Here is a 26601-nt window from a genome sequence, read left to right as displayed (position 1 = left end):
CACAAGCATAGAGCTGGATGAGAAGTGAAGCATTGGGACACAAATGGGCGCTCAAATGGGATGCCAGTGCTTGCAAGCAGAGGATCAACCAGCTGAGCCATCACTCCAACCCCCTCCGTTTTTGTTTTCGTCTTTTTCTCTAAGATTATTTGTGAGAGAAGGGACAGGGTGTGAACAGCACAGAAAGGTTGAGACAGAACGAATGAACCAATCAATGGCTCTCACTCATCCACTGAATCACTCCCCAAATGTCTAAAACAGTCAAAGCCAGGAGCCAGCAACTTGATTCTGGTTCTCCCACAAGGATGGCAGCAAATCAAGCACTTGGGTGCTTGACGCCTGTGGCCTCGGTACGTCAGCAGGGAGCTGGTTCCGGAGCAGGGGACCAAGCCTTGAACCAGGCTCTTCCATAGGAAGCCCAGGTATTCCACAAGGTGGATTAAGCTGCTGTACCACAACACTGACTCTTCAGCCTTTTACCACTGGATACTCCCCATCTTCTGCTAACATGACAGGCAAATAAAGGGGTCCCATCTGAATTTGGATTTATCTGATTACACGTAAACTGAATGTTTTTATCTATTAAAAACTTATATTCTGTAAGGTTACTGTCCATTGTCCTTTTACTGGATTGTTTTTATCATTTTTCTTACTGAGTTTTGAAAGGAATGAGTTTAGATACATAACTGTGGAAAAAAATACTTCAAATCTGGAACAATTAACTGAGACTTTTCATGATAGTTTTGTATGTCATATCATTGGTTCAACTTGCATAGAGAAGTCAGAAATCATTTTTTAATAAAAATTAAAAAATACAACAAAGAAGAAGGATTATGGCTGGAGATAAGTTTTCTCCTTAGTCCTAATATCTCAATGCCAAGTGAAAAATGCTAGAATCAGGCAATGGAGATTTCTGATCTGTGGATTTCTTAAATAATACACTTAGTGTGTATCAGCCTTGACTATATCTGGTTTTGAGATTTTATTTCTCAAATTTGTAAGAAAAATGAAAGTCATCTGACAGGAAAAAAACACTAGTTTCCTCTTTAGAGTGAAGGAGGGACTAGGAAAGGCAAGAGATGACAGTACAAGAGATTTTTTTTTATTTTATTTTACTTATGGCGGGGGGGGGCAGTGAAAGAGAGAATGCTCTGATACACTGTTCACTCCTCAGATGGCTGTAGTGGCTGGGACTGGGTGAGAGCCAGGAGCCTGGACTTAACCTTGGTCTCCGACATGGATGCCAAGGATTCAAGTACTCAGCCATCATCACTGCCTTTCAAGTCTACCTTAGCTTGTGGCCCTGGCACACATTAAACATGGGACTTATGGGAGTAAGGTTGGAAAAAAAAAGAGAAGGAACTGGGCAGCACCTCTCTTCATGTTCCAACACACACATTACGGGCTCAAAAGTGGAATTACATGTATGATTTGGTTGAAGGGTGGATAGCGTGCGTGTCTGTGTGTGTGTGTGTGTGTATTATATACAGAAATGGACCAAAAAGAGAGAATTTGAAAAGCAGACATCACTCACCCTAATTTAGAACAGGACAGGGAGGCAGCACTTTCACCAAAGCTTCCTCTACATACGCAATCACTCCTAGAAAGCGAAGAGTTGCAGTTAGCTTTCATTGTGACACCGAAATGTCTTTTTCATTTTCCAGAATCCTCAGTGAAAACGAGTTGACTGAGTTACATAAGGACACATTTGAAGGTCTGACATCCATCCGGCATTTGTAAGTTAGTTGGTCGTATGTACTTATGAGATTTTAGCTTTATTATGTAAGAAATAAACACAGGTCTGAACTGAATGATCTCTGAAGTTTCTCCTGTAAGTCTGTGCTATGGGGTATCGTATCATCTCTACAGGAGGATACCTACCATACACTTTGCATTTTCAAAGTGACATAGATAAGAAACAGAAAACACTTCATTTATAGAAGAGCGTGATATGAATAGTTGTTAAGAATCATATGGCCTCTACCATAAATATCCATACACCGACTGATGATATTTATATTTAATGGATGATCCATGGATGAAATCTGATCTAAGGTCTGTTGTTATATTGGCCACAAATTAAGAATGATTTTTACATTTCTAAGAAACTGTAAAGAAAAAAAAAAGAAACAAGAAAATGTAACAGACACAAAAAGTCACAAACACCACCTGGCCTTTACAAAACAGGTTTGAACAGGTTGGTCATATACAACAAAGGGAATAAAACAGTCTTCATCAGATTAACCTTGAACGACTGAATCATTTGCCAAGCAGGTGAATTACAGAAATAATGTCATCAAGAATATTAAGCTACCAGAACAGACTGGTGTTAAGGATTTCAGTAGTCATATTGGAAACAGATACTAAAATAACAGTTCCTGGTGTTGGCATCTGTTCACCATCCAATCTTTCTGGGCTCATTACCGGTCCCCTTTGGCAAACAGATTCTTCTTTCAAACATACAAGGCTTAAGGAGAGTAGGTGTAAAGAACCTGACAGGATACTAACCGTCATCCTCTGAATGATCAGAACTTCTAGGTCTTAGTGGGACAAATCCAGCTGGGCCTCTGCCATCAGGGCTTCCAAACCCTACAGACTGGAGAAAAATATATGAGAATACTGCTAAGTACTAGAACTTCCATTGTTGCTTCTAGAAAATTCTTTGTAAGCTCATTATTTTATGATACACATCACTCATAAAATGCCAATCAAGTTTTTTAAAGCTAAGAGTATGCTAAGGACTTTTCATACTATTGATGAAACCACAAGTGAGGAAGACAGATTCTGCCTTTCTAGGAGATCACAATTCTACAGAGAAACAAAAACATGTGCTCAAACTAAGACCCAAATAACACGAAGTAGATGAGAAAGTGTGGCCAAAGTGCTGCAGAGGGACCATGAAATAAGAAACCCAAATTCTAAAAAAAAAAAAAAAAAAGTCACTTTTCCTCATTGTACTTACTCCTCAGCTACTCGTGTGTTTTACAAACGCCTGGGTTTAGTTTATTCCTGTAAGTCGGTGTTAAACAGTGGACAATGTAGATGAGCAAGAGCAACTCATGCTTTCAAGAAGTTTACACTCTGGAGAAACAGGTGGCAAAATAGTTAAGGAGCCAAAGGGGCACAGACTGTTTTCACACAACAGAAGAGTAGAAGAGACTGCCAACTAGGCCAGGGAGAATGGCCAGCTGAACAGGACCTCAGGGCTACTGGGTATCATCAGACAGAGAAAGGAGAAATACGTGGAAGTTTATAAGGGACAGCATGAGTACCTGTAGAGTACAAGCAGGGAAAGCAAGAGCTTGAAGCCACGTCTTCCAGAACCGTGGATGCTAGCGAGGCACAGGAGTCACCAAGGGGCAAGTATGTTATCACAGGAGTGCAACAACAAACAAACAACAAACAAACTGGAGCTTGCATCAGAATTACCCGGAGAGCTTGCTAGAACTTGGGTCTGAACTCCACCCCCAAGACTACAGCTTGAGTTCATCTAGCATAGGGCCGGGAATCTGCGTCTTCAGTAAGAACCTAGGTGATGCTGGTGATTAGAAAAGCAGATTCTGTCGCTTCTCGGCCTTTTGGCTAAGATCAAGTGTAGACAAGGGGATTCCAGAAACGGAGACCCCACAGGATGACAGTTACAGTCAATCAGCTGAAAAGTGAGGAACCAACTGTAATCAGCAGAAATAAGGGCCCCAGGATTAAGGGGGAGTGTTCTCAAGTAGGAATCCAGTTCTGTTATTTTCTGACGTCTTATCACTGTACAATTAAAGAAACTGCTTTCAGGGAATGTCAAGCAATAACAAACCAAAAATAAGTTTAATATGCTAGAAAGCATCATTCTATAATTGATAATTTGTATACCTATAATTTTGCCATGTCACTCAATTCAAAGTCATGAGTTAGTTGGGGAAATATTTTGCTTTCAAATTATTTGAAAGAATATTTTTTTTCTGGTACTGAGTAAGTCAGAAAAACAGAACTAAACCAGGGAAGGTGTACAAATGTGAGAATATGCCTTTCAAAATATTAGAAATTAGCGAGAGATAACTTTGAGCTCACGATTTGGATTGATGAAGACTGTGAAAGGCCATCTAATCAATTCTGCTCTCAGAAAAGCCTGCCTTCAAAATCTATGTTGACCTATAATTGTGTATTTAGGAAGCTCCTAAAAGTGAAATCAGTAAGAGAGGTTAAGACAAAGGGTTAGTACCTTCGTAAAGTTCAAATACAAGTCCAAAGCTTTGGCATTTAGAAAAAACTGTATATTCAACATTATCAAATATAAATTTTATTATTATTACTGACTGGATACGCAATATCTAATGAAAACAACACTCCTCTTTCCTAGAGATTTATCCTGCAATAAAATAGAATTTATCGAAAGACGTGCATTTGAGTCACTCCCTTTTGTGCAGTCTATGTAAGTTACATTTTCATTATATAGAGAGAATTTTACTAAATCTCAATTGTAAAAATACCTTGCTGTTCACTTGACAATATGGTTACAATTCTACTTTAAATTTCTTTATTGGAAAATTACTAAAATTACGTAAAAGGTCCTTTTAGTCTCTCACAAGAATATTATGAGATACACGGGTCAGGGTGAATCATTACAGAGCAGGGCTGCTCAGCCGTTTGGCAGCTGTGCACCTGCTGCTGGCATCTAGTGAGCTGATGTCACACTTGCTAGAAAACAAACCTCCACCGGAAGGGACTGTCCCTAAATGTCACTCCGGAACTCAGGCAAGTCTCGTCTGCCTGCACCTGCATTTTCCTTACTGTATAACGTGTGGAAGTGATATTACATCTGTGTAAATTAGGCTCACTGCTGAAAAAAGAATATTCTTTAAAAATGTATTTCTTCTTCATCATCTTCCTTAACTTGTATCTTTTTTTTTGTTTGGTAGAGATCTTCGTTGCAATTTACTCATAAAACTGAGCTTTGGGACATTTCAGGCGTGGCATGGAATGCAGTTTCTGCACACCATGTAAGTAAAGTGGAAGATAAGCACATTTAAAAACAATTAAAGTGGAAACATTTTATACAGTTACGGCTATCTTGGTATTAAGCCCTCTCCATATAAACTCTGAAATGAGTGGTCTTAGCTTTCATGCTTTTTAAATTTTATTTTTCACATTGTTTCCACAGTTGAGAGGAACACATGGCCATGAGGGCCTCTGATTCAGGCGGGGAGAGTCAGGTATAGAGAAAGGTGGGTGCGACACGTGTTTCAGTCTTTTATTCAAATGAGGAAACTGAGGTTTAAAGCGCCTGAGACACGTGTGTAACAGGAAACATGGTCTGCTTTCCAATTTTTGGCAAGCGCAATGGAAGGCATCGAGCAGCTAATACTCAAATTAGCACTGGCGTCACCCTCGACAATGCTGCCCTGATGCATCCATGCATCATCCTTGGAATGCCACTTCTGAATTTACCTTCAGTTCCTATCCATCCACTGTTTAAATGTATTCACCATGTATCTGTATATTTTAAAAAATCTAACACAAATTCCTCTGAGAGCAAAAAATTCTGGTGTTTTCTTAGGGTCACTTGCTTTTCAGTAAGAATGCAAAAGAATTCCTGAAACCAAGCCAAAGTTGCCCAGATCATGAAGTTATACATTACCTTTAAAGAAACCTGGGAAGCAGGGAAAGTGGTGGATACATTCTGTTTACACTAGCAGTTTTTGGTTCTGGTCTTTCGGCTCCTGGTTACTGTATTCTATCTGCCGTATGTTGCTGTCTCACCCTAAGACAGTGCTGAACCTGTGACTGTGAAGTGAAAATGAGGCATGCTATTGTCAAAACTCGGGGAAGTGGGAAATAAGGAAGGAGACAGGATGGGAAGTAACACTACACTAAGCCTCTGCTGACCTACAGGCAAAATCTGACCATTTTATATTAGTAAATTTAGGCATTTAAAAAAAAATAGGAACACAGGATGAGCGACTAGACAGAGCGGAGGAGGAACTGGTTAATTTGTCAAGTTTCTGTTACCTAACTAAGCATTCGCTTCATGGTAACGAAGAAAAACAGAGCTAGCTGACACTGAAAACCGATTCTACTATGTAATCTTTCATCTTTTTTTAGATTTCTTTTTTATTTTTTCATTGGAAAGTCAGATTTACAGGGAGAAGGAGAGACAGAGGAAGATCTTCCATTCACTGTCCACTGGTTCACTCCACAAGTGGCCACAACGGCTGGAACTGCCCATCCGAACCCAGGGGCTTCTTCTGGGTCTCCCACATAGGTGCAGTGTCCCAAGGCTTTGGGCCGTCCTTGACTGCTTTCCCAGGCCACAAGCAGGGAGCTGGATGGGAAGTGGAGCAGCCAGGATTAGAACCGGCGCCCATATGAGATCCCGGGCACGTGCAAGGCGAGGACTCCAGCCACTAGGCTACCACACCAGGCCCTCTGCTATATAATCTTAATGTCACTAACCCACAGTAGCTTCCAAAGACACTTGAAACAGTTACACTCCACCAAGTGTGTTCTGAGAGTTGGCCTCATTCAATGGGATCCTTTTATTAGACAAACCTGCTCCAGGAAACATTCGCCACCCTGAGAAGCAAGTCTATTGCCTCTTTGCTGAAAAGCACATTTTCCAGGGAAGGTGCCAGTAATCTTATGACCAATGACTGGGGTCTTTATAAAATTAAAAAAAATACTAATCCCTAAAATAATGAAATCCAGAAAAGAGGTCAGGCTGAGAGAGAGTCACCATAACTTGGAGCCTAAAGTTCAAGACTCTACACTTGCACAGACCCCTTCCAAGGTCCCAGTGGGGTGTTGGCAATTCTAGGATTCATAATCTTGGATGTTTTTGTGATAGAAACATCTGCATTCACCCTTGGTTTACATGTAACTACATCTCAATAAATAATCTTCTGAATGAAACTTGTGACTGACAAACAGCAGTGTGGTAGGATCAGTTTCCTGGGTATCTGCTAGCCACCTGCAAGGCATGCCAAGAGCTTACTGCCGACATCACACTCTGAATAGCCAAAACAATTATATCTCTTTCACCCAAAATCAATAACGAACTGCACCATGGAAAACAAGCAGTGGCTGATCATTTTCAACACTAAGGATACTTTTTTCTGCTTCTCTTTCATCCATGCATGTGAGTCCAAGTCCAATGGTTTATTTTACAAAATTATTTGCCATTTCTTTGGTTCTGGCAATATAAGTTCTATAAATTTAGGAACTGAAGGACTTTACAACAGAGAGGCAATACCTTACTAAAATGGGGCACAGCCACATATTTGCTTACCTCCATTATATCAACACTGTGCAAAAAAACCTCAAGCACCGTGAGTGAGTAGGAAGGAAATCCAAGCTTTCTCCAGACTGGGTCATTCACCTGTGGCCTCATATGGAAGATACAGCCACGTTCCTTTGGGGAAACTGTGGAGACAACCTAAGTTCGCATGCTGCACAGTATAACCAACCATCCCTTTTTGGTATGCCCTGGAATTTCAGTAGCTTCCTCCCAAACTCAGAGAGGCACAAACAGGAAAAATAGTAATTCATGCCTGCCCTTTGGGGCATCTTGGGGGGTGGTGCTAATTAACCACAGTATTACTCCCAGAAATTCTGAAACTCTTTTCATATTCTTCTCATATGATATTCTCTTCCCTCATGTTAATTCTTCCTCCACTCATACAATTTTTAAGGTTTTATTAAAATAAACAAAACAATGCCCAGTGCAATGGTTCAGTGGTTAAATCCTCACCCTGCATGTGCCAGGATCCCGTATGGGCACCAGTTTGAGTGCCGGCTGCTCAGCTTGCTTCCCATCCAGCTCCCTGCCTGTGGCCTGGGAAAGCAGTCAAGGATGGCCCAAAGCCTTGGGACCCTGCACCCGCGTGGGAGACCTGGGAGAAGCTCCTGGCTCCTGGCTTCAGATTGGCTCAGCTCCAGCTCTTGCGGCTACTTGAGGAGTGAACCAGTGAATGGAAGCTCTTTCTCTTTGTCTCTCCTCTCTGCAAATCTGCCTTTCTGACAAAAAATAAATACACCTTTTAAAAATTAACAGAACAGATTTAATGGCCTCCACAATCACACTTCCCTCACTCTTCCTTTCCTCCACCAAAAACTCCTTCCTCTCTTCCTCTGTTTTGCAGACATAATTTTAGTCCATTCTATGTTCACAGGCTTAATTCACCATTAACCATAATATTCAAGCAAGTAAAATTGGGAAGACCACAGCTCCACGGGAGTATAAACAAGACCTAAAATTGACAATCACATAATTTCATTCTTACACTTTTTTTAATTCTATATTAACTGCTACATATCAGAGGAAACATGCTTTAGTAACTACTTTATTAGGGTGACTATGTTTTAGGAACCATACTAAGTACTTTACACAAACGAGATCGCATACCTAATGTTCTTACAATACTACTTAGCACATGGAACAAATCTACATACATTGCTTCTAGCATATTCCGCTTTCCCAACAATTCTTGCCATTCAGAATAACAATTCCTATTTTGTTTGCTGAGGGAGTTTAAACTCAAAAGAGACCCTGAATAACTTGCCTAGACTCACACTTCCAATAAGAGACAGGCTCCACAAGCAGCTGCATTGTGTTGTACTTTGGTGCACTGTATCTTGAACTTGTCTACCCTGAACAGTGCCAGCAGAGCAGCTCCACCTCCCCTGTGCAGTCCACACAGCCAGAGCTCCAGACCAGGCCATCTCTGGGAATCCCGAAATCTCCAGCTCAGAACGAGTCCTTCAGCTGCCTGATGTGGTTAAGGCCACTAAGTCAAACTCGGACATATTCCTTATCAGTCACTTCACTAGCAAGTGACAGAAAGAGATTTCAGGCGCAGGTCTGCCTGATTCCAGGGCCTGCCCTTCCTTCGTGGTTCCCCACGTGAAGTCTTCTTCAAGACTCTTCTGTACTCAGGCTTTCATTAAAATGTAAGCAATTTCAGATTCCTCAGACTTTGCCCTTGAATTAAATCGACACAGTCAGGGGCCTTGCTCTGAAGCTGCACGGGTCAGGGATCACAGCACACAGCTAAAGGAGCACTCTGCCTCCAGCCGTTCTGCTCTCTTCTCTGACTCCTCCCTCTAGATAACATGGTCCTCCCTGCCTGCCTAGCGATGCCAGCTTAGACCGTGTCGGAGACTGTATCATGTTCAATGTATTTTCACTGCCTGTTCTGGTCATGCTTTATGTAACTCTGTGGAATTCAGTATATTCAGAACAGTAATGATTTTGTTTCCTCGGTTAACAGAAAAGGAAATGTAGCCACCTGGTTTGGCCTTTTTACAGGAATTTGGAGGGGGGAAAAAAAACAGCAGTGAAGAGATGTTACCTTATTTTCTAAGCCAGTTTATGCCTTCCCATTGTTCTACATTAAAAGCTAATGCAAAAATACCTGAGTTTCTGTTCTAAAAAGGAAAACTTTAAAACATCATGTAGAATAATATTTCTAAAACTTTGATTCTGAGACGGTTGCAGGAGCTATGAAAACTTGGCCATATTTTGTTCCCACAAGCCCATAAAAGGCAATGGAGTAAGAATCACTATACCATCATTTACAAAATGAGGGAAATGGGTCAGAAACAGAAATGATCTCCAGTGCACATCCATGTGAACCTGAGAACACATGGCTCACGGAGGAGAGCTGCTGTAGAGCCCTCCGATTTGAGCCGAGTGCGTTCCTGCACACCGTCTCTCCACCAATAGTGAAGGAAGATGTGCCTGACAATGGCAAGAAGCCGTGGGATAACAGAGCGGCCCCGCACTTTGATTTGACAGAAGACTGATGCCAAGATCCTGTGCCAACCACAGAAGGGCTGCCTTTAAGGGAAAGTGCTGAACCATTGGATACAAGGTCATGGGCGCTGCCAAGGAACAATGAAGCACTGGAGAACCGGGATCATTTGAGGACAGAGGATAACAGACTCAGCAAAAACGGGCTGTTTAAGGCTTGCATCATTCTTAACAGCTGCAGGAAAGGCAGTTCCAGAGGCCAAGGAGCCTTCTTCCACAGGGCTCACTAGTAATCTTACAGACCGTGGTGCCAAAGAGAAAGGAAGGGGGTGGGGGAGGATAATCCAAGTCCAGTTGGAGAAAGCATGCTTTAACCAGTCCTCTGACACTGTTTGTAGCCTCCCTGGTAAGTATTGACTGACTTGATGAGCTAAACAAGTTTACAGTATTCATCCCACCTGGAAGAGTGGAGTCGGACAGAGATAACAGGAGCACAAGGCTCTTTCACGCATCATGAACCCTCACGCCGATCATGGAGGAAATGACGCCTCCCTCATCACTGCTTCCTCTAGCAGCACACTTGGTTTCTGGTACCTGCATTTTAAAATATTACAGCGTGGTTCTTTCCCAAATTGAAACATAATTAACTTACTAGACAGCATGCGGTTCAGTGCTGTGTAGTATGTTCCTTCCCAGGGCTCCAGGGTAACTTGTATGAGCCCAGTAGGAGCCCAGAATGTGTCTGTTCCCCCAGAAAGAAGCACAGTGCCAACTAGAAATTACTCCCCATTTCTCTCCCTGACCCTTGGTCTGGGAAATCATTAATTTACTTTGGGTCCCTATGGATTTGCTTTATTATTTGGATATTTCATATAAATGAGTCATACACTAAATGGCCTTTGGTGTGTGGACTCTTGCACACAACGCACTGTTTTAAAGTTCCCTCTAAGTCTAACAGGTTCCAATGCTTTATCCCTTCCTCTCACTGATTACGCCCCAAGTACAAATGGAAATGTCATTTCACCTAGTCATCCTTCCATAGACATGTGTGTTATTTCCACTCCAAGCTATTACAAATACTGCTACTATGAACACTCGTGTACAAGTTTTCGTGCAGGCATGTTTGCTTTTAATTCTTCAATTAGATTCCCAATTAAATTGCTAGGTCTTATGGTTAACTTATTTGAGGAACCACTAATCCCTTTTCCACACTGGCTACTCCATTTTATATTTGCACCTGCCATGTATGAGATCTCGTTTCCATGTGCCTTTGTCAACAGTCGCCATTGTATGTTTATGATCATGACCATCCCAGGGAGAGGCTGAAGTGATATCTGATTTGTACTTCATTTGCCTTTTCCTAACAACTTCAAATGTTGAGCATTTTATATGAATGTTGAATATTCACACATCTTCATTAAATACATGCTTATTCAAATCCTTCTGATTTAAAAATTGAATTGTCTTTTTAATTGAGTTACCAGAGTTCTTTATATATTCTGACCATTCTGCATACTAGAACTTTACCAGATACAAAGTTTTCCTATACCTTCTTCCATACTGTGAATTGTATTTTAGCCTTCCTTAAAAATTATTCGTTTAATTCTATTTAAAAGGGCTATAGGGACTGAAAAACAGAAAACAGAACTCTTCCACTTGCTGGCTCAGACCCACAAGTCCTACAACAACCAGAGTGGGGTCAGGCCTGAGCAGGTGCCAGGTATCAACCCAGGCCTCTCCCGCAAGGTCCTTGAGCCATCTCTGGCCACAGTATGTCCCTCACAGGGTACATGCTGTCAGAGAGCTGGGTTGGAAGCAGGGTATCCATGACTCAAACCAGGGCTCCAAAACTCAGACACTGCAGCAGCCAGCAAGCACCATGGGCTAGTAAGCAAAGCTTCTACCTGTAGTGCTGCAAGCCGTACAGGCACTGGTTCGAGTCCTGGATGCTCTGCCTCTGTTCATGGTCCAGGGAAGCAGTGCAGGATTGCTCAGGTCCCTGGGTGCTGTACTCATGTGGGAGACTGGGAGGAGCTGGAGCTGGGAGTCAAGCCCGATCACACCTGAATTAACAGGGCAAACACCCAGCCCATGTACGGATTTGTGACCTGGAAAGTTCTTCCACACATCTTTTATTTGTTATCCACTTTGCTTGTATTTTTTACTTTCTCCTTTAGACACTTGGGTAGTTGCCAAAAGGAAAAAAAAGTGCTTTTAAAATTCTAAGAGTGATTTGCAAATAAACTCACTCTTAGAATATAAACTTCCCCGGTTTGTGCATACTGAAAAAGCAGATAACTGAATTTCACTGCATTTTTTTCAGAAATCTCAATCGTAATCCTCTGACCAATGTTGAAGATCCTTATCTTTTCAAATTGCCAGCATTAAAATATTTGTAAGTATTAAAACAACCTTCTTTACCTTCATCAAAAATTAAATACTTTGCATTGAGACTATAAAGTTAACATTTTAAACTAAGATAATGAAAATAAACAAAGTTACTGACCAAGATAAGGACTGAGAAAGAACTGGTGATGAGTAAGCCAGCACGCAGGGGAGGCAGCGTTGCAAGCAGGTGTATGTTAGAAACATACATCTAGAAGCAAAGAGATGTTAACTGTTATGCATGAAAATGAAAAGCAAGATAATGGCAAAAAAGTGCAGGTTCTACTCTTCAATATCAAGGTTGTTCATTTTAATGAAGCAAACAGTAGAATTATTTCAACCAGGGCTTCCTGGACAAACTCTTAAGCTGTCTTGTTTCTCTGAAGCCAACACTGATGTAATCACATCTTCCCAAACCTAAGTGTGGAGCTGTTCCTGGGGTTCACAGCATGAATTGTCTGGCTTTCTCCTGCAGAGACTTAGGAACAACCCAAGTGACGCTCACCACAGTCGAGAACCTCCTCATGATGACCCTTCAACTGGAAAGCCTGTAAGCTATCTTGCCTTTGGATTTACCTTCACGCACTTCTGTAGCTTTGGGTTGTTTTTCTTGAAACAGATCTATTGAGGATTCATTTTCATAAGTTAAAATTCACACTTTTAATCTTCTACAAAGTTTGAAGAGCTTTGGCAAACGCGGGGTTGCAGAGTCACCACCAAATTCCTAACTCACAACACTTGTAACATCTCTGAAATGTCCCTCAGCCAGTCCTCCGCTCCCCTCCGCACTTCCTTCAAAGCACCCGACCTGTTTCTAGGGTTACTGTTATTATCCATTGCTGGGTAAGACTCCAGTTTGTGAATGTACCAACATAGCCATTCATCAGTTTAGGCAACTGCGTTGTCCAATTTTTACAATTTTAATGCTGCTACAAACGCTCATGGTGAACTCTCCATCATGATCACGTCCATTGGTTTCTGCTCCAGCCTCTTCCTCCTCAAGCTCTGGAAGCATCTTCTCGAGCTGAGCTCCTGGACACTTCCCATTGCCATCCCCTCCTGAGATTTAAAGCCCCCACTCAGCAAGGTCTCCAAGTCAGTCAAGGCCATGGTGCTCTCTGCCTTTCTTCTTGGCCACTGATGGATAGGGGAAGTGCTAGAGTTCCCTGTAATCCTTTGCAATCGTGGCCACAAAAGATTAAAGCAACTGTAATGCTGGAGTTTATTACTGGAGGTCCTCAGGAATTTAGACAATTACATACAAAGCAGGCCAGCGCATTCCAGTCACGATTCACCTGCAGTGGTCTTTTTTTTTTTTTCCTTTTCCAGGTAATTTAATACTGCTGCTTTTTTATTTATTTATTATTTTGCATTATGTGACAGTTTCATAGGCTCTGGGAATCCCCCCACCCCTCCCCTCGCCCCTCCCCCCTGATGGATTCCTCCACCTTGATGTAGTATTACAGTTCAAATTCAATCAAGATTCTTTCCTTGCAAACGTATACCAAGCATAGAGTCCAGTTACTTATTGTCCAGATGGGTTGAACAGTTTCTTGGGGAGACCATTTCTGGTCCGAAGTTAGAGCTGGTAGAATATCATCCCAGTCAATTAAGAGTCCCAATATAACATCAACAGCAATTTGCAACATTATCTGCAATGGTCTTCAATGCACAATTATTCTCCAGTAAGGATAAGCCCAAAAGATACACAGGTATTTCTTTTAAAAATAATGATTTCAAGTTTATCACTATTTATATCATCCCCAGTTCATCCACTTTAGTAAATAGTACAACTAGAATACTCCCCATGTAAGACACAGTGTTCCTGCTAAAAACACTCCCTCATGGTGGTTGGTGATTTGACGTGGCAGGTTAAGCTGCTTGTGATACTGACACCCGATGGTGGAGTTCCAGTCCGAGTCTCAGCTGCTCTGTCTCATATCCAGTTCCCTGCCCTGGAACCTCTGCCAACCAGCTCAGAAACCGGAATGGAGCTCTGGGCTCAATTCTAGGCCCTGTAGCACTCTAGGGCACAATAATATTATAATAAATATTACCTTTAAAAATAATTAGTATATCTCTTCCCCCTCTTTCTCTCTCTTCTGTCATTCTGAGTTTTAAATAAAAGTTTTAAAAACCTTAGCCACTTAAAAAAAAAAAAAACTTTCCCTGGTGGTTACATTTACAAAACCAAATGGAAGTATATTCCACACAGCAAGCAGGAAGGCAATGGGAAATGGCCCAGATGCCTGAACCCTTTGCCACCAATGGAGAGACCCTGACAAAACTGCTGGCTACCGGCCTCAATCCAGACCACCACCCATGGAGAGACCCTGACAAAACTGCTGGCTCCTGGCCTCAACCAGGATCACCATCCATTGAGGGAGACCCTGACAATACCGCTGGCACTCGGCCTCAACCAGGATCACAATCCATTGTGGGAGACTCTGACAATACTGCTGGCTCCTGGCCTCAACCAGGACCACCATCCATTGTGGGAGACCCTGACAACACTGCTGGCACCTGGCCTCAACCAGGATCACCATCCATTGTGGGAGACCCTGACAACACTGCTGGCCTCCTGGCCTCAACCAGGACCACCATCCACTGTGGGAGACCCTGACAACACTGCTGGCTCCTGGACTCATCCCGGACCACACAGAGTGATATGGACATTTGGGAAGTGAAAAATACAACAACAAATAATAAATCATTTCTTTAAATTCAAAACCATCAAAAAGAATAAAGAATAGCACAAAAATACAATGCAATAGAAACACAGGCACATCAGTATGGGCTGTAGACATCCCAAGCTGCTCACACTTCACATGAACTCAACTGTTAACTGTCCTTCCTTCCTTTCTTCTCTTGCTCCTTCCTTCTCTCTTTCCCTCCTTTCCTTCCTTCATTTCCTCTTAGCCTAGTCCCAGAGATGTTTAATCAGATTAACAGAGATGTTAATCCAGAAGGTTTGGTTGACACAGCAAATAATGTGCAATATAACACACACACACATACACACATATATATATCACAAGCAATGGGGACATCAAAACATCCACCACGGGCCCGGTGCCGTGGCCTAGCAGCAAAAATCCTCACCTTGAAAGTGCTGGGATCCCATATGGGCACCGATTCTAATCCTGGCGGCTCCACTTTCTATCCAGCTCCCTGCTTGTATCCTGGGAAAGCAATTGAGGATGGCCAAAAGTCTTGGGACCCTGCACCAAAGGGAGACCTGAAAGAGTTTCTGGCTCCTGGTTTCAGATCAGTGCAGCATTGGCCATTGCAAATCTGACTTTGCAATATAATAAAATCTTTTTTTAAAAATCCACCTCCTAAACTTGGTTATTTTTAACAGCTCTGGCTACAGTTTTAAGATTTATTTATTTTTATTGGAAAGGCAGATATACAGAGAAGAGGAGAGTCAGAGAGGAAGATCTTCCGTCCGATGATTCACTCCCCAAGTGGCCACAACAGCTGAAGCTGAGCCAACCTGAAGCCAAGAGCCAGGAGCTTCTTCTGGTCTCCCACATGGGTGCAGGGTCCCAAAGCTTTGGGCCGTCCTTGACTGCCTTCCCAGGCCACAGGCAGGGAGCTGGATGGGAAGCGGGGCCGCCAGGATTAGAACCAGCACCCTCCTGGCACATACAGCCATTACATTTTGGGTACTTACTGAGCAACCCCTTCCCCATCTCAGGGCACTCGCTGGCAGGAAGTGGAAATCGGAAATGGAGCCGGGCACTCCAGCATGGGATACCGGTGACCCAAACAGCATCTTCATTGTGGGCCAAACAGCTGCTCTCGCCAAAGCACTTTCACTCACTCCAACAAGGATGAGCAATGCTTTTTCTCCACGTTTTTGCCAACAGTTACTACAGGACCAGAGTAGTTCCTAAGATGGAACACTCCAAACATGGATTAAGAAAGGGAAAGGACCCCAGAGCTTGGGGGAGGTCCTCCTGTGCACTCCCAAGCCAAAATGAGACTTCCAAAGGGGATACTCGTAAATTAACCAACAAATCAGTGACACCAAATACACACCACACCCACTGCCCTGCAAACCCTGCTGTAGGGCACTCCCCCTCCTTCCTTCCTTGCACCATTTCAGAGCAGCACCTGCCCATCGCACTCCTGCCCACATACCTCAACAACTCCTTCATCAAAGAGGCTTGCCTCTTTGACCTACTCTCAAGTCACCCCTTTAGAACTAACATCATTCTCTGTGTTTCCGTTTCTAGGATCTTGCCTAGCCGTTTGGCCTGCTGCCTCTGCCAATTTAAAAACAATATCGAGGTGGTGTGCAAGACAGTCAAGCTGCACTGTGACAGCGAATGTCTGGCAAATACTACACATTGTCGTGAGTTTCAACTACCTGGTGATAATTTCTTTTTAATTTTAAATGTCTTATCTTTAAATTGAGAATCAGTGTTTATAATAATGTAATCATTTTTATTCACTCGTTCAGATTTAAACTCCCTGTATTTCTAGACTACTCCCTTGCTGAAAGTCAGGCTCCGAGTCACTGCTGTATAATTAAATAAGTAACTTGCATATGCATAAAGGACCTGAAAAAGAAGTGGAAGAGAAAGACAATAACTCATTTGTGTGTTGCTGGGTTGGTGGATGCTGGGCCTCAAGCACCCACTGTCTTCCAGGACACATCTCTATCACCCGGTTTTACTGCTTGTTTTCACAGTTATATAAGAGTACGAGTGATGCTGCTTTGTCCACAGCCTGAGAGTTTCTGGTTGCATAATCAGAAATGGCTGCCTGGTTCTTCCGATGGAGTTGAAAGGCTTTTCCATTCATAAACTGTTCAACTGGGAATCCACTCCGAGTCTCGCGCTTTACTAGCGACAGAACACTCACGTGCCTTTGGTGGTTTCCTGCCTCTTGGGGAACTACCACTGGCTTTGTGACTGCTTTCTTCTCTAGACAGCTTGGCTGCAGGTCTCTATCTCTGTACACCCTCCAGGACAGTTTTTCCATCAGTTATACTGCTCCCTGCAGAAGGAGTATTCTGGATCTACGTTCACATTGGTGGGAAAAATCCACACCGAGATGGGGAGTGGGGCCCTGGTTTGTCACTTCAGTGCTCACGCCTCTCTTGTGGACATCTACGGTCGCGGACACCTGCGATGGCCACAAGAACATAGGCCACTGGAGGGCTGCTAGAGGAAGCAGGAGGCAGGACAGTGGGCAGCATGGTTATGAGGCAGGGGAAGACCCACAGAAGGGCCAGCTGTATCTTCTGGCTTCAGCTTCCTCCGAGTATTGAGCTTTGGCTATTGGAAAGCAATGAAATAATCCAGAACATAGCTACTGTCTTCTACACTACAGATTTTGTGACTGTCATGCTTTGAAAATTTGCTTTTTCTCCTTTTGGGGGGATGGTGAAGGGGAGTGGGTTGTCATTTTATAGGCTTAAGTTTGGGTTCATTTTTCCCTTTAAAGGGTAAATGATACCCAAATATTACCTTTGGCTCCTAACTCCAGGAAATAAGACTATAGACTGGCATACATACAGCTTCAGTTATCAAAAAGCAGTCTCTTCTTTTGACAGTTGAAGAAGCATCTATTGGAAATCCAAAGGGAACATTCATGAAGATACTGCAGGCCCGGAAGACCAACACTAGCAAGGAACTGATTATTGAGCCAGAAAATCTGTTATCAGGAAAAATTAGCATGGACCTTCAAGGCTCCATGAACGAACTGCAAGACTTTACTAATGAAAGAGACGGTCTTGGCGCACTCAATTACGTTCTGCCTTACTTCTTGGAGGAAAATCTACAAAATGTAGAATCAACATTATTACCACTCATTAAGCTGCTTTCTTCAAATGTGCAAGATGGAGACAAGTCCCTCAGCTTTGTGAAAACCCACATCAGGAAGCCCTTTCCTTACAAAAACAAACGGAAAAGGCTCTATTTTCTCGAAAAAATGCAACAAAAAACAAATCAGGCTAAAAAGGATAAAAAAACTGCCAAGCTAATGCAGTCTACCCTGTTAGGTCCCAAATTTGAGCGTCAAATTTTCCTAAGGGAATCCAAAACTGCTCCATCAGAGGAGAGCAGCCTGGAGGCCATTCCAGGCGGAGAGCAAAGGATGCAAAGAGTGAAAACAATTATCCAGGGGCCAAAGGGCTTGAGGAAAAGGCGCCGGCAGCAGAGGCAGAAGCAGGGCCTCAGCAGGAGGCAGAGCACACAGGGGTCTGTGGAGAGCCTGGCAGAAGGCAGGCTGCGAGGAGCAGACCCCCGCGCGCTGCAGGAGCTTCCTCCACTGCAGAAGCCTCGGCAGCTGGAGGGAAACGGCTTCCACAGGGAGCCCTTGCTCACAAAGGAGCACAAGCTGAAAGTCTCCCCTCTCCTCAAAAAATATATCATCAGCAGGTCCTCTACCCGCTCTGACGAATCTCTCTCTGAGGCCAAAAAGAAAGAAAAAGTCTTAACTGACACCATTTTTGTTTTAGAAGATGCCAACGCCAGAACAAAAAACGAGCTTGGAAAACCAATCTCACATGCCCGGCGCGTTCATAAAACTCGCTCACATCCGGTCCTCAGGACTCCCAATGCCAAACCGAGCCACAAGTCCAGGAGAAAAAATCCCTTCCACAGGCTGAGGTCTGCCAAGAGGCCTCCGTTCCCTGCATTGAGGAGCCTCATCAACTCCCCTTCACGGGAGGAATCCTCATCTCCAGGGGACCTGAGTTCCCAGGGAAATCCTTTCCCAGAACCTTCTATAGAAAACACTGGTGAAGAAAACCATCTTGTAGGAAATGCTTTCGAAGGCAACGTGTTAGGAGAAAACACTACGGGGCCTGAAGAAACCTTCCGCAGCAACACCATCCTTGAGCATCCCTTCATTGCAGATCCTGCTGGGACCATGTTCAAGGTAACTCCAACTACTGAACAAGACAATGAAACAAACTGGGAATACCCCAACCTGGACACTGGAGCCCCCACCACGCCCAAAGATCTCACCTACCCTTTGATGTTATCCAAGGGGGAGCAGCTTGAAATTCAGCTAAACCAGCAGCTACAGTCCCTCATTCCCAACAGCGATGTGAGAAAGCTCATCTCTACAGTTATCCGGACTCTGAAACTTGACTGCGCTGACCCCCGTGTGCGACTGTCCTGCGCCAAGCTCATCTCCATGACGGGCATCCTGATGAAGCTCCTCAGCGAGCAGCAGGAAGAAAAGGTGGCCAACGAGCAGTGGGACGTGGACCAACTGAGAACGGACACGTACATCAACGAGAGCGAGGAAGCCCTGGGTCAGCAGGAGCAGAAGGCAGACGAGGTGAGGCCTGCACTTCTCCATCATTTAGGAGGGGCTCCTCATGCACGCCTCAGCTTGATAGGGTAACTCTGCTGTAGAGAAGGAATCAGACCTCACACACATGATCGATTGTAGAAGAAAAAGAATAACATTACTGTTATGCAATATGTTAGATATGACATGTTCTTTTTCTAAAAAGATTTATTTATTTTTATTGGAAAGGCAGATATACAGAGAGGAGGAGAGACAGAGAGGAAGATCTTCCGTCCGATGGTTCACTCCCCAAGTGGCCACAACGGCTGAAGCTGAGCCAACCTGAAGCCAGGAGCCAGGAGCTTCTTCTGGTCTCCCACATGTGTGCAGGGTCCCAAAACTTTGGGCCGTCCTTGACTGCCTTCCCAGGCCACAGGCAGGGAGCTGGATGGGAGCGGGGCTGCCGGGATTAGAACTGGTGCCCATATGGGATCCTGGTGCATTCAAGGTGAGGACTTTAACTGCTACGCTACGGTGCCGGGCCCAGATTTGATATGTTCTTTTAAAACCTTTCAAGCCACTGACCTGGAAGAATGGGGTTTGGCACAGTCAACATATTTTCTCCCTGTCATTTTAAACTGTGCTGTTTTTCAGCTCAAAAAAGAAGCTCCAGCACATGCGTATCACAGCAAACTCATCCTGGCAGTGTCTGTGACGGCAAGTGTCATGCTACTGGTTATCATCTTCTGTCTCATTGAGGTAAGGACAGATCATTTAGATTCCAGACTACATCTTTTCTTTATAATAGATTCAGAATCCTCAACCTGAACATCAAAGCCACTTGCCCACATGCTACTTCTCAAAGTTTCTCTTTATCTACCGGAAATGTGCTTTATTCTTTCCTTGAAAAGTGTGTTCCAGGTTTTTTTTGAAAAAACATTTTTATTTCAAAAGTAGTTACCGAGAGAGAGAGAGAGAGAAACAGAGGGAGAAACAGAAACAGATCTTCCTTCTACTCCCCAAATGGCTGCAATGGCCAGATCCAGGCCTGTGTGGAGCTTCTTCAGATTTCCCACATGGGCACGGGGGTCCAAGGACTTGGGTCATCCTGCATTGCTCTCCCACGCACAACAGCAAGGAGCTGGAAGGGAGATGGAGCGGCCAGAATGCAAATCAGTGCCCATATGAGATGCCAGCACTACAGGCAGAGGCTCTCTGACCTTTTCAAACATTCCATCGTTATTGTGTATTTTTCCTTCCAGATGGCAATCGGTTCACTTTGGTAAAAGGCTTTTGTAGAATCTGAATAAGGCTGCACTGAATTTATAGCTTACTTTGAAGAGAACGGACACCCTTACACTATTCTAGAAATGTGACATCTTATGGCCTTCACACAAGCTTTAGTGTTCTTATCAGATAAAAATTGTGCAGTTCTGTTAGGTTTACTCCTGGGCTCCTGTGCCTTTTTGTTGTTTTTACAAAAGGACGTTCCTCCATTTTCCCTTTAGTCATCGGTGGCACACAGCAAGCCCTTGTGAGTTATATGCTGATCTCTTGTCGTGGCATGTAGTCACCTTCCCAAATTCACACACATTACTCCCAATAAAATGTTAGTCCATGACCTTGGGATTTACAAGTCGTCCCCCATCACACATGCAGTTGGTGATGGCTTTACCTCCTCGTTTCCTTTTCTTAGTGCGCTCACTTCCGCCGCCTCAACAGCGATGAATAATAGCGATCTAACAAGTACCCTGCTCTTGCTGTCAGCTTTAATAAAGCAGCAGTGTTTGCGTTTCTGATCTTCTTTTCCTCTTTTAAGAGGACTTATTGAGAATTAGCAGTTGAATATTACCTAAAGCAGTCAACAGACTGTATTAAGTCCCGAATGTTTGTAAGACCCTAAGCCAAGTACTGTGTAAGATTATAAGAGCTATTAACAAGATAGAATTCCTACCCTCAAAGAAAAGATTATCTTTCTGGGCATGTGAGATTTTTCAAAAAGAAAAATGAATGTAAAAGGTTGGAGACAGCATGGTTATGGTGGATAATGATGACTGTGTGTGTCTTTCCAAAACAGATTTACTCTCATAGAGTGACAGCAGAGGAAGATATAGAAAAATCTTCGTCGTAAGTATCAGTCTGATCATTTTTAAATTACAGGCTTAGAAATTAGAGGGGGTATTTAGCACTCATATAGTTACACAGTCTTCTTTTACACTGAGGAAGTTGCCAGCGGCAGGAGACTGCTGGTCCTCATGACTGCCTACCTCCAGCAGGACTGAGATGGGATGAGCAACTCTGCGGGGATAGAAGAGCTGGGGAGAGGCTTGGGTTACGCTGTTCCTGTGGCCAGTGGGTATCTGCCCAGTCCAGAGGCCTTCTTAGAGGCTCTGGAAAAGGGTTAAGGAAGGCAACATGGCAACGGGGGCAGCAGGAAAACATGCAAGTCATTCCTAAAGTGGCAGGAAATATTACTTTCTCATCTTACCGGTTTTCACACCTCTCTCCTTTTCTTTACACTTTTTAGGGTTGTAACTGGAGACAACGTTTAGACAGTAGTTCGCCTCTCTGCCTCGCCATAAGTGGGGAAACAAAACCAGAAAGGGACAGTATCTTGCCCCATTATCACACTCCCAGTGCTCCTCAGCAGTTGGGGTCTTCTCCCTTGACCACTCCGAGCTTGGGCTGTGTTACACACACACCTGGCAGACGCAAGTAGTTCCAGAAACAAGGGACTCTTTCTCTGTTCTGTTCCTATTCAAAGAGTACCTTGTGGTTGTGTGCTAGCTTTGTTCTTTAAACTGGTTTCACAACTCAGTTTCCCATCACCAACAGATGTGAAAAATCTATGAGCCAAACCACTTTGGTTTGACCCAAGCATTGCCTAATATGATTCAATCTCTATGGGGATTAAAACAACTATGAAAATAGCAATATCTGTCCCTTAACCTCCCCTACTCTCCCACTCCCCAGTGACCGATGCATGTGAGGCTTGGTGTCAAGTGCCTTCCGCCCAGTGTGGATGTGCAGTTTGTTTCCTGCACGCGGACTCCTGCCTAGGAAAGGAGCTGGATCGACGGTGAACAGTCTCCACCAGAGACAGCACAGGGCTCTTTCCCGCACAGGGCTCTGGGAAGCCCCACACAAGGCGAATCACTTTCACAGTCCTGGGCCTAGTAAGACCAGAGATGCACAGCATGGGAAGTGAAAAATGGCACTAATCTCTAATTGCTTTGTACGTTTTTCCTCCAGGGGCCTTTCGCAACGACCATCTAGGACACGCTCAAAGAATGAGGTAAATTTGTGGAGCATGCAGAGCGTGGCTGGCGAACGCAGGGAAACGCAAAATTCACATTTCCTTTTCTCTGTTCTAGGGCTTCTTCCGGCTAACGTGGCTCCTCCCGATGAAGCGTCTGTTCAGGTCTTTTGGTGCCAGACGCAAGAAAGCCAAGGACTCTAAGCCCCCAGAGAAGACTGAAAACAAAGAGCTTTCCGATACGGATGCTGGGTAAACGACAGGACTTCCAACCCCCTTCCCGGAATGAGGAGGCAGGTGGGCTGCGGGACCAGGCTGAAGGCCTTCCTGGGTTCTCTTTCCACAGAGAGTTCAGCGAGGTTCCTGCTGAGAAGACGCCCCCTACCGAGTCGGCGGCGGAAGGTGAAGGCGAAGGGGAGAACGAGGTCCCGGAGGAGCGAACCACCAACTTTTTTTTCTAATATTGGCATTATAATCACTTATAAAACAATTATTTCCTTATACTCGTGTGTGTGTGTGAGATATTCATAAGCAAATCTAGCCACATTATAAAATATTTAAATATGCTTAAAAATTTACATGCAAATAACAAGGGTCAGAGGCAAGAGATGCCCCAGATGGAGGCAGTCCTCCTCAAGGGCTTCTGGACAAAGGGCAGCTCTCCGCTCACTCCCTGCAGAGGGTCATTCTCTGAGCATCTGAACACACATCCTCCTCCGTGCTCTCTCCCCTGGTTCGCGGAGAACCAGGCATCTGCAACAGAACAGGACCTGGCCTCCTGCTCCCAGAGGGGACCCTCTCTGGATCACAAAACCTCCCTACCCTGTGCGGCTGAGTCCTGCCTTTCTTCCCAACCTCACAAAATCTCACACAATGTGTCTCCTGCCAGAGTTCCCCGGGCACCAGCCCAAGTTACTACCCAAAGTTGCTCACTGGGAATGAAAAACACTCAAGCAAGCCCGAGTCGGAAATATAAGACTACTGGGCAGCAGCAGCCACTGCCACTTATGATTAGCTTGCTTGGTGCCAAGCTCTGGGACAGGCATTTGACATGCTTGCAAAATCATTTATCCCAAAATAATTGGAAATAATTGGAAGCATACTTTTTTGTTGTTGTTATTTGATAGAAAAAGAAACAGGGCTCAAAATATGTAGGTGATCTGCCCAAGATTGCACACCCAAAGATGAGTTTTAGCCCGCTGCTTATAAGACTCCAAAGCCTTTCTGCCACTCATGGTCCTGCTTCAGGACACAGGGACATAGAAAGGTACAACCAGGGCTGCCTGCCCGCGAGGCAACAGAAGAGATTATCACACTGCCGGTGACACCATGGCTGCACCTCTGCACTGAGCTCCAGCTGGAGCCAGGCGCGGTACTGGGGATGTGGGCCCCACTACCAACCACAGGACAGAAACGGCCCCCACTGGCCACATTCCACCACTGGAAAAAGGTGGGTTTATTTGAATAGATGTTGGATGTTAACAGGGGACTGACAAGAAATCATAAATAGAGACCCTTTTACTTAGTGAGCTTTCCAAAGTCTAGGTGGGAATTCCATGTACCAGCAGGTTTCTACTTTAACATATTTATAGTATTTACAATCTGGCTCACAATGTGAAATTCTATGTAAATACTATTTCAAATCATGTAATTATTATTCTCAATAATAAAAAAGTCTACCATATTTCTAATAATAATTTTGTGAATGTCAACATTACTTTGCATTTACATATCATTTGATAATCTGAAAAAAACACATTGCAACATTCTGTTATTTAAAGTATATTACCTGTATCATCTTGCTAAAGTTCCCATATTAAAGTAACTAAGGAATAGCCTAGTGCTCCAGAATCAATACGTTGGCAGGGTTGATTTCTTCGAAGACCTCTCTCCTGGGCTTGGTTACCATCTCTCAACCAAAACTCCCAAGACTGAGTCTGTGGAATACTACTCAGCCATTAAAAACAATGAAATTCTACCATTTCCAACAATACAGTCCCAATTAAGAGACCATTATGCTCTCTTGGGCGGGGGCCGAGCGCGTCCAGTGTGGTCTTTGTGAGATTCCATCATGGCGTACCGGGGCCTGGGCCAGAAAGTACAGAAGTGGAAGGTGCAGCCCATCAGCCTCATCTTCAGACACCTGCAAAACAGGTCTCACATTCAGGTGTGGCTGTCTGAGCAGGTGAAAATGCGGACAGAGGGCTGCATCGTTGGCTTTGATGAATACATGAACCTCGTACTAGATGGTGCACCAGAGATTCATTCTAAAAGTCAAGGAAACAACTGGGTCGGACCATGCTAAAAGGAGATAATATTACTTTGCTAGAAGTGTCTCCAACTAGAAATGATGAATGAAATGAGAAATTATGGAGAGGGCAATGCTGTGTTTTTATTAGGTGTCCTTTTATTGGGAATATGATTCTGAAACACTTGTTCATAATGTTTTGATTTTCATTAAAAATTTTACACTGTTAAAAAAAGAGAGATCATTATGTTCAATGAAATAAGCCAATCCCAAAAGAACAAACATCCTGTGTTCTCTCTGGATAAGGCAACCTTCACGCAAAACACAAGACCAACAGATATACAGGCAAACATGTATATACATATATTCATCTAGAGGAAGCGTATAATGGAGACTAGCATACCGAGAAGTAAGGGTACACTGCAGTATGCTACTCCAGATTAAAAATGAACTTTCAGTGAGACTGTGAGATATATCTCTACAACAGCACACTGGGCTTTCTACCATTGCCTACGCCTACTACGTCACAATACATTTAAAAAGAATGAAGGACTTGGGTCTGCTGCTGACAGACTATACTATAATAATACAGGAGAGAACATTTGGGACAAGGGGCCATAGGGAGCGTAGAAGGTGAAATCCCTGTGCCTATGGAACCGCATCATGAAAAAAAATAATAATTTAAGTCTGTCTTGACCAGCTTGCTCTGGTTGAACAGGATTTGTGTCCTAGCCTAAAACCTGGCCAGTCTATGGATAATCTTTTCCTTCTTTGCCCTGGCAGTAAGCTGGAAAGGAAGAGAGCAATCCAAGATCAGGTGACACACAACAGGGCCACCAAGGGCGGCCTCTGCCTCCAGGTACTGAGAGGCAAACCGCAGTTCATAAGACCTGCTCTCGTCTGAGGCCTAAATGACAGGGCGAGGTCTATCCAAGGCCAATGCCATGACATGGATGAAACTCATTGGTTCTTAGAAAGCTGTCAGACAGAAAGTGCATGAGGCAGCGGGCAGTTATGAAAAGGCAGGCACAGAAAAGAAGTCGTGTTTTAGAGGAGAGGCTGAGTGGCCGAGACAGTGTGTGTGAGACAAAAGGAACTTATTCTGGGGAAAGAGGTGACCAGCAGAGTCCCTTGCAACCACCTGAACCCCTATCAAGGAGACTGCTGACATGACAGCAGGTGTATGCCAACCAGAGGCTGGGCTTTCAGCTGAACAGGAAGAAGTAGAGGCCAAGGATGTAGGTGTAGAGTACACGGGGAAGAAATCAGTTGATTTACTTGCCAGGAGGAAGCAAAAGCATTCTACCGAGAAGACAGCACATGGGCAAAGACACACTGGGGTGTGTGGGCTGCTGCTCTGAAGCACGAAGTGTAAGGAGTGAAAACGGTTCATGATCCTGCAACAGGCGACAGGCCCGGTCATGAACTTGACCAAACAAGCAGAGAACACTCGACCATGCTTCAGTCTTACAACAGTGCTGGCGGCCTAAGAGAGATGGAGAGATAAACCAGGCAGCCCACACTAAGCAGGAAGCTGGGATAATGTGTCAAACACGAAGCCTGGATTTTCCCTTTCACATGACTGGCAGCTACATGAGCACAACAGAAAAATGGGCTCCCCTTTCCAGCAACATGATTTTCACCATTAACCAGTACGCATGGATGGTGGCCTACAGGTGTTCTGCCTCACCATCCCTTTAAACATAATGCATCTCAAGG

At 44.0% G+C, this 26601-nt stretch overlaps 1 protein-coding gene and 1 pseudogene across 1 annotated transcript in view; both read left to right on the top strand.

The window, feature by feature from the left end:
• Window positions 1-23095, top strand: part of LOC131482426 (leucine-rich repeat-containing protein 37B-like) — a 28921-nt gene extending 5826 nt beyond the window's left edge. Inside the window, exons 4-15 of the mRNA XM_058676461.1 lie at window positions 1665-1736; window positions 4352-4423; window positions 4911-4991; window positions 12063-12134; window positions 12600-12674; window positions 16366-16484; window positions 17691-19426; window positions 20033-20137; window positions 21456-21505; window positions 22631-22673; window positions 22753-22886; window positions 22981-23095. Coding sequence (XP_058532444.1) covers window positions 1665-1736; window positions 4352-4423; window positions 4911-4991; window positions 12063-12134; window positions 12600-12674; window positions 16366-16484; window positions 17691-19426; window positions 20033-20137; window positions 21456-21505; window positions 22631-22673; window positions 22753-22886; window positions 22981-23095 — 2674 coding nt within the window. The remainder of the gene's footprint in view (window positions 1-1664; window positions 1737-4351; window positions 4424-4910; window positions 4992-12062; window positions 12135-12599; window positions 12675-16365; window positions 16485-17690; window positions 19427-20032; window positions 20138-21455; window positions 21506-22630; window positions 22674-22752; window positions 22887-22980) is intronic.
• Window positions 23096-24667: 1572 nt separating this feature from the next.
• LOC101516319 (small nuclear ribonucleoprotein E-like) lies at window positions 24668-24992 on the top strand (annotated as a pseudogene).
• Window positions 24993-26601: the final 1609 nt, after the last annotated feature.

This window comes from Ochotona princeps, chromosome 17 (assembly GCF_030435755.1).
Source record: "Ochotona princeps isolate mOchPri1 chromosome 17, mOchPri1.hap1, whole genome shotgun sequence".
Lineage (NCBI taxonomy): Eukaryota > Metazoa > Chordata > Mammalia > Lagomorpha > Ochotonidae > Ochotona > Ochotona princeps.
Note: the sequence above shows the minus strand (reverse complement) of the source record. Positions and strands in the feature narration are given on the sequence as shown.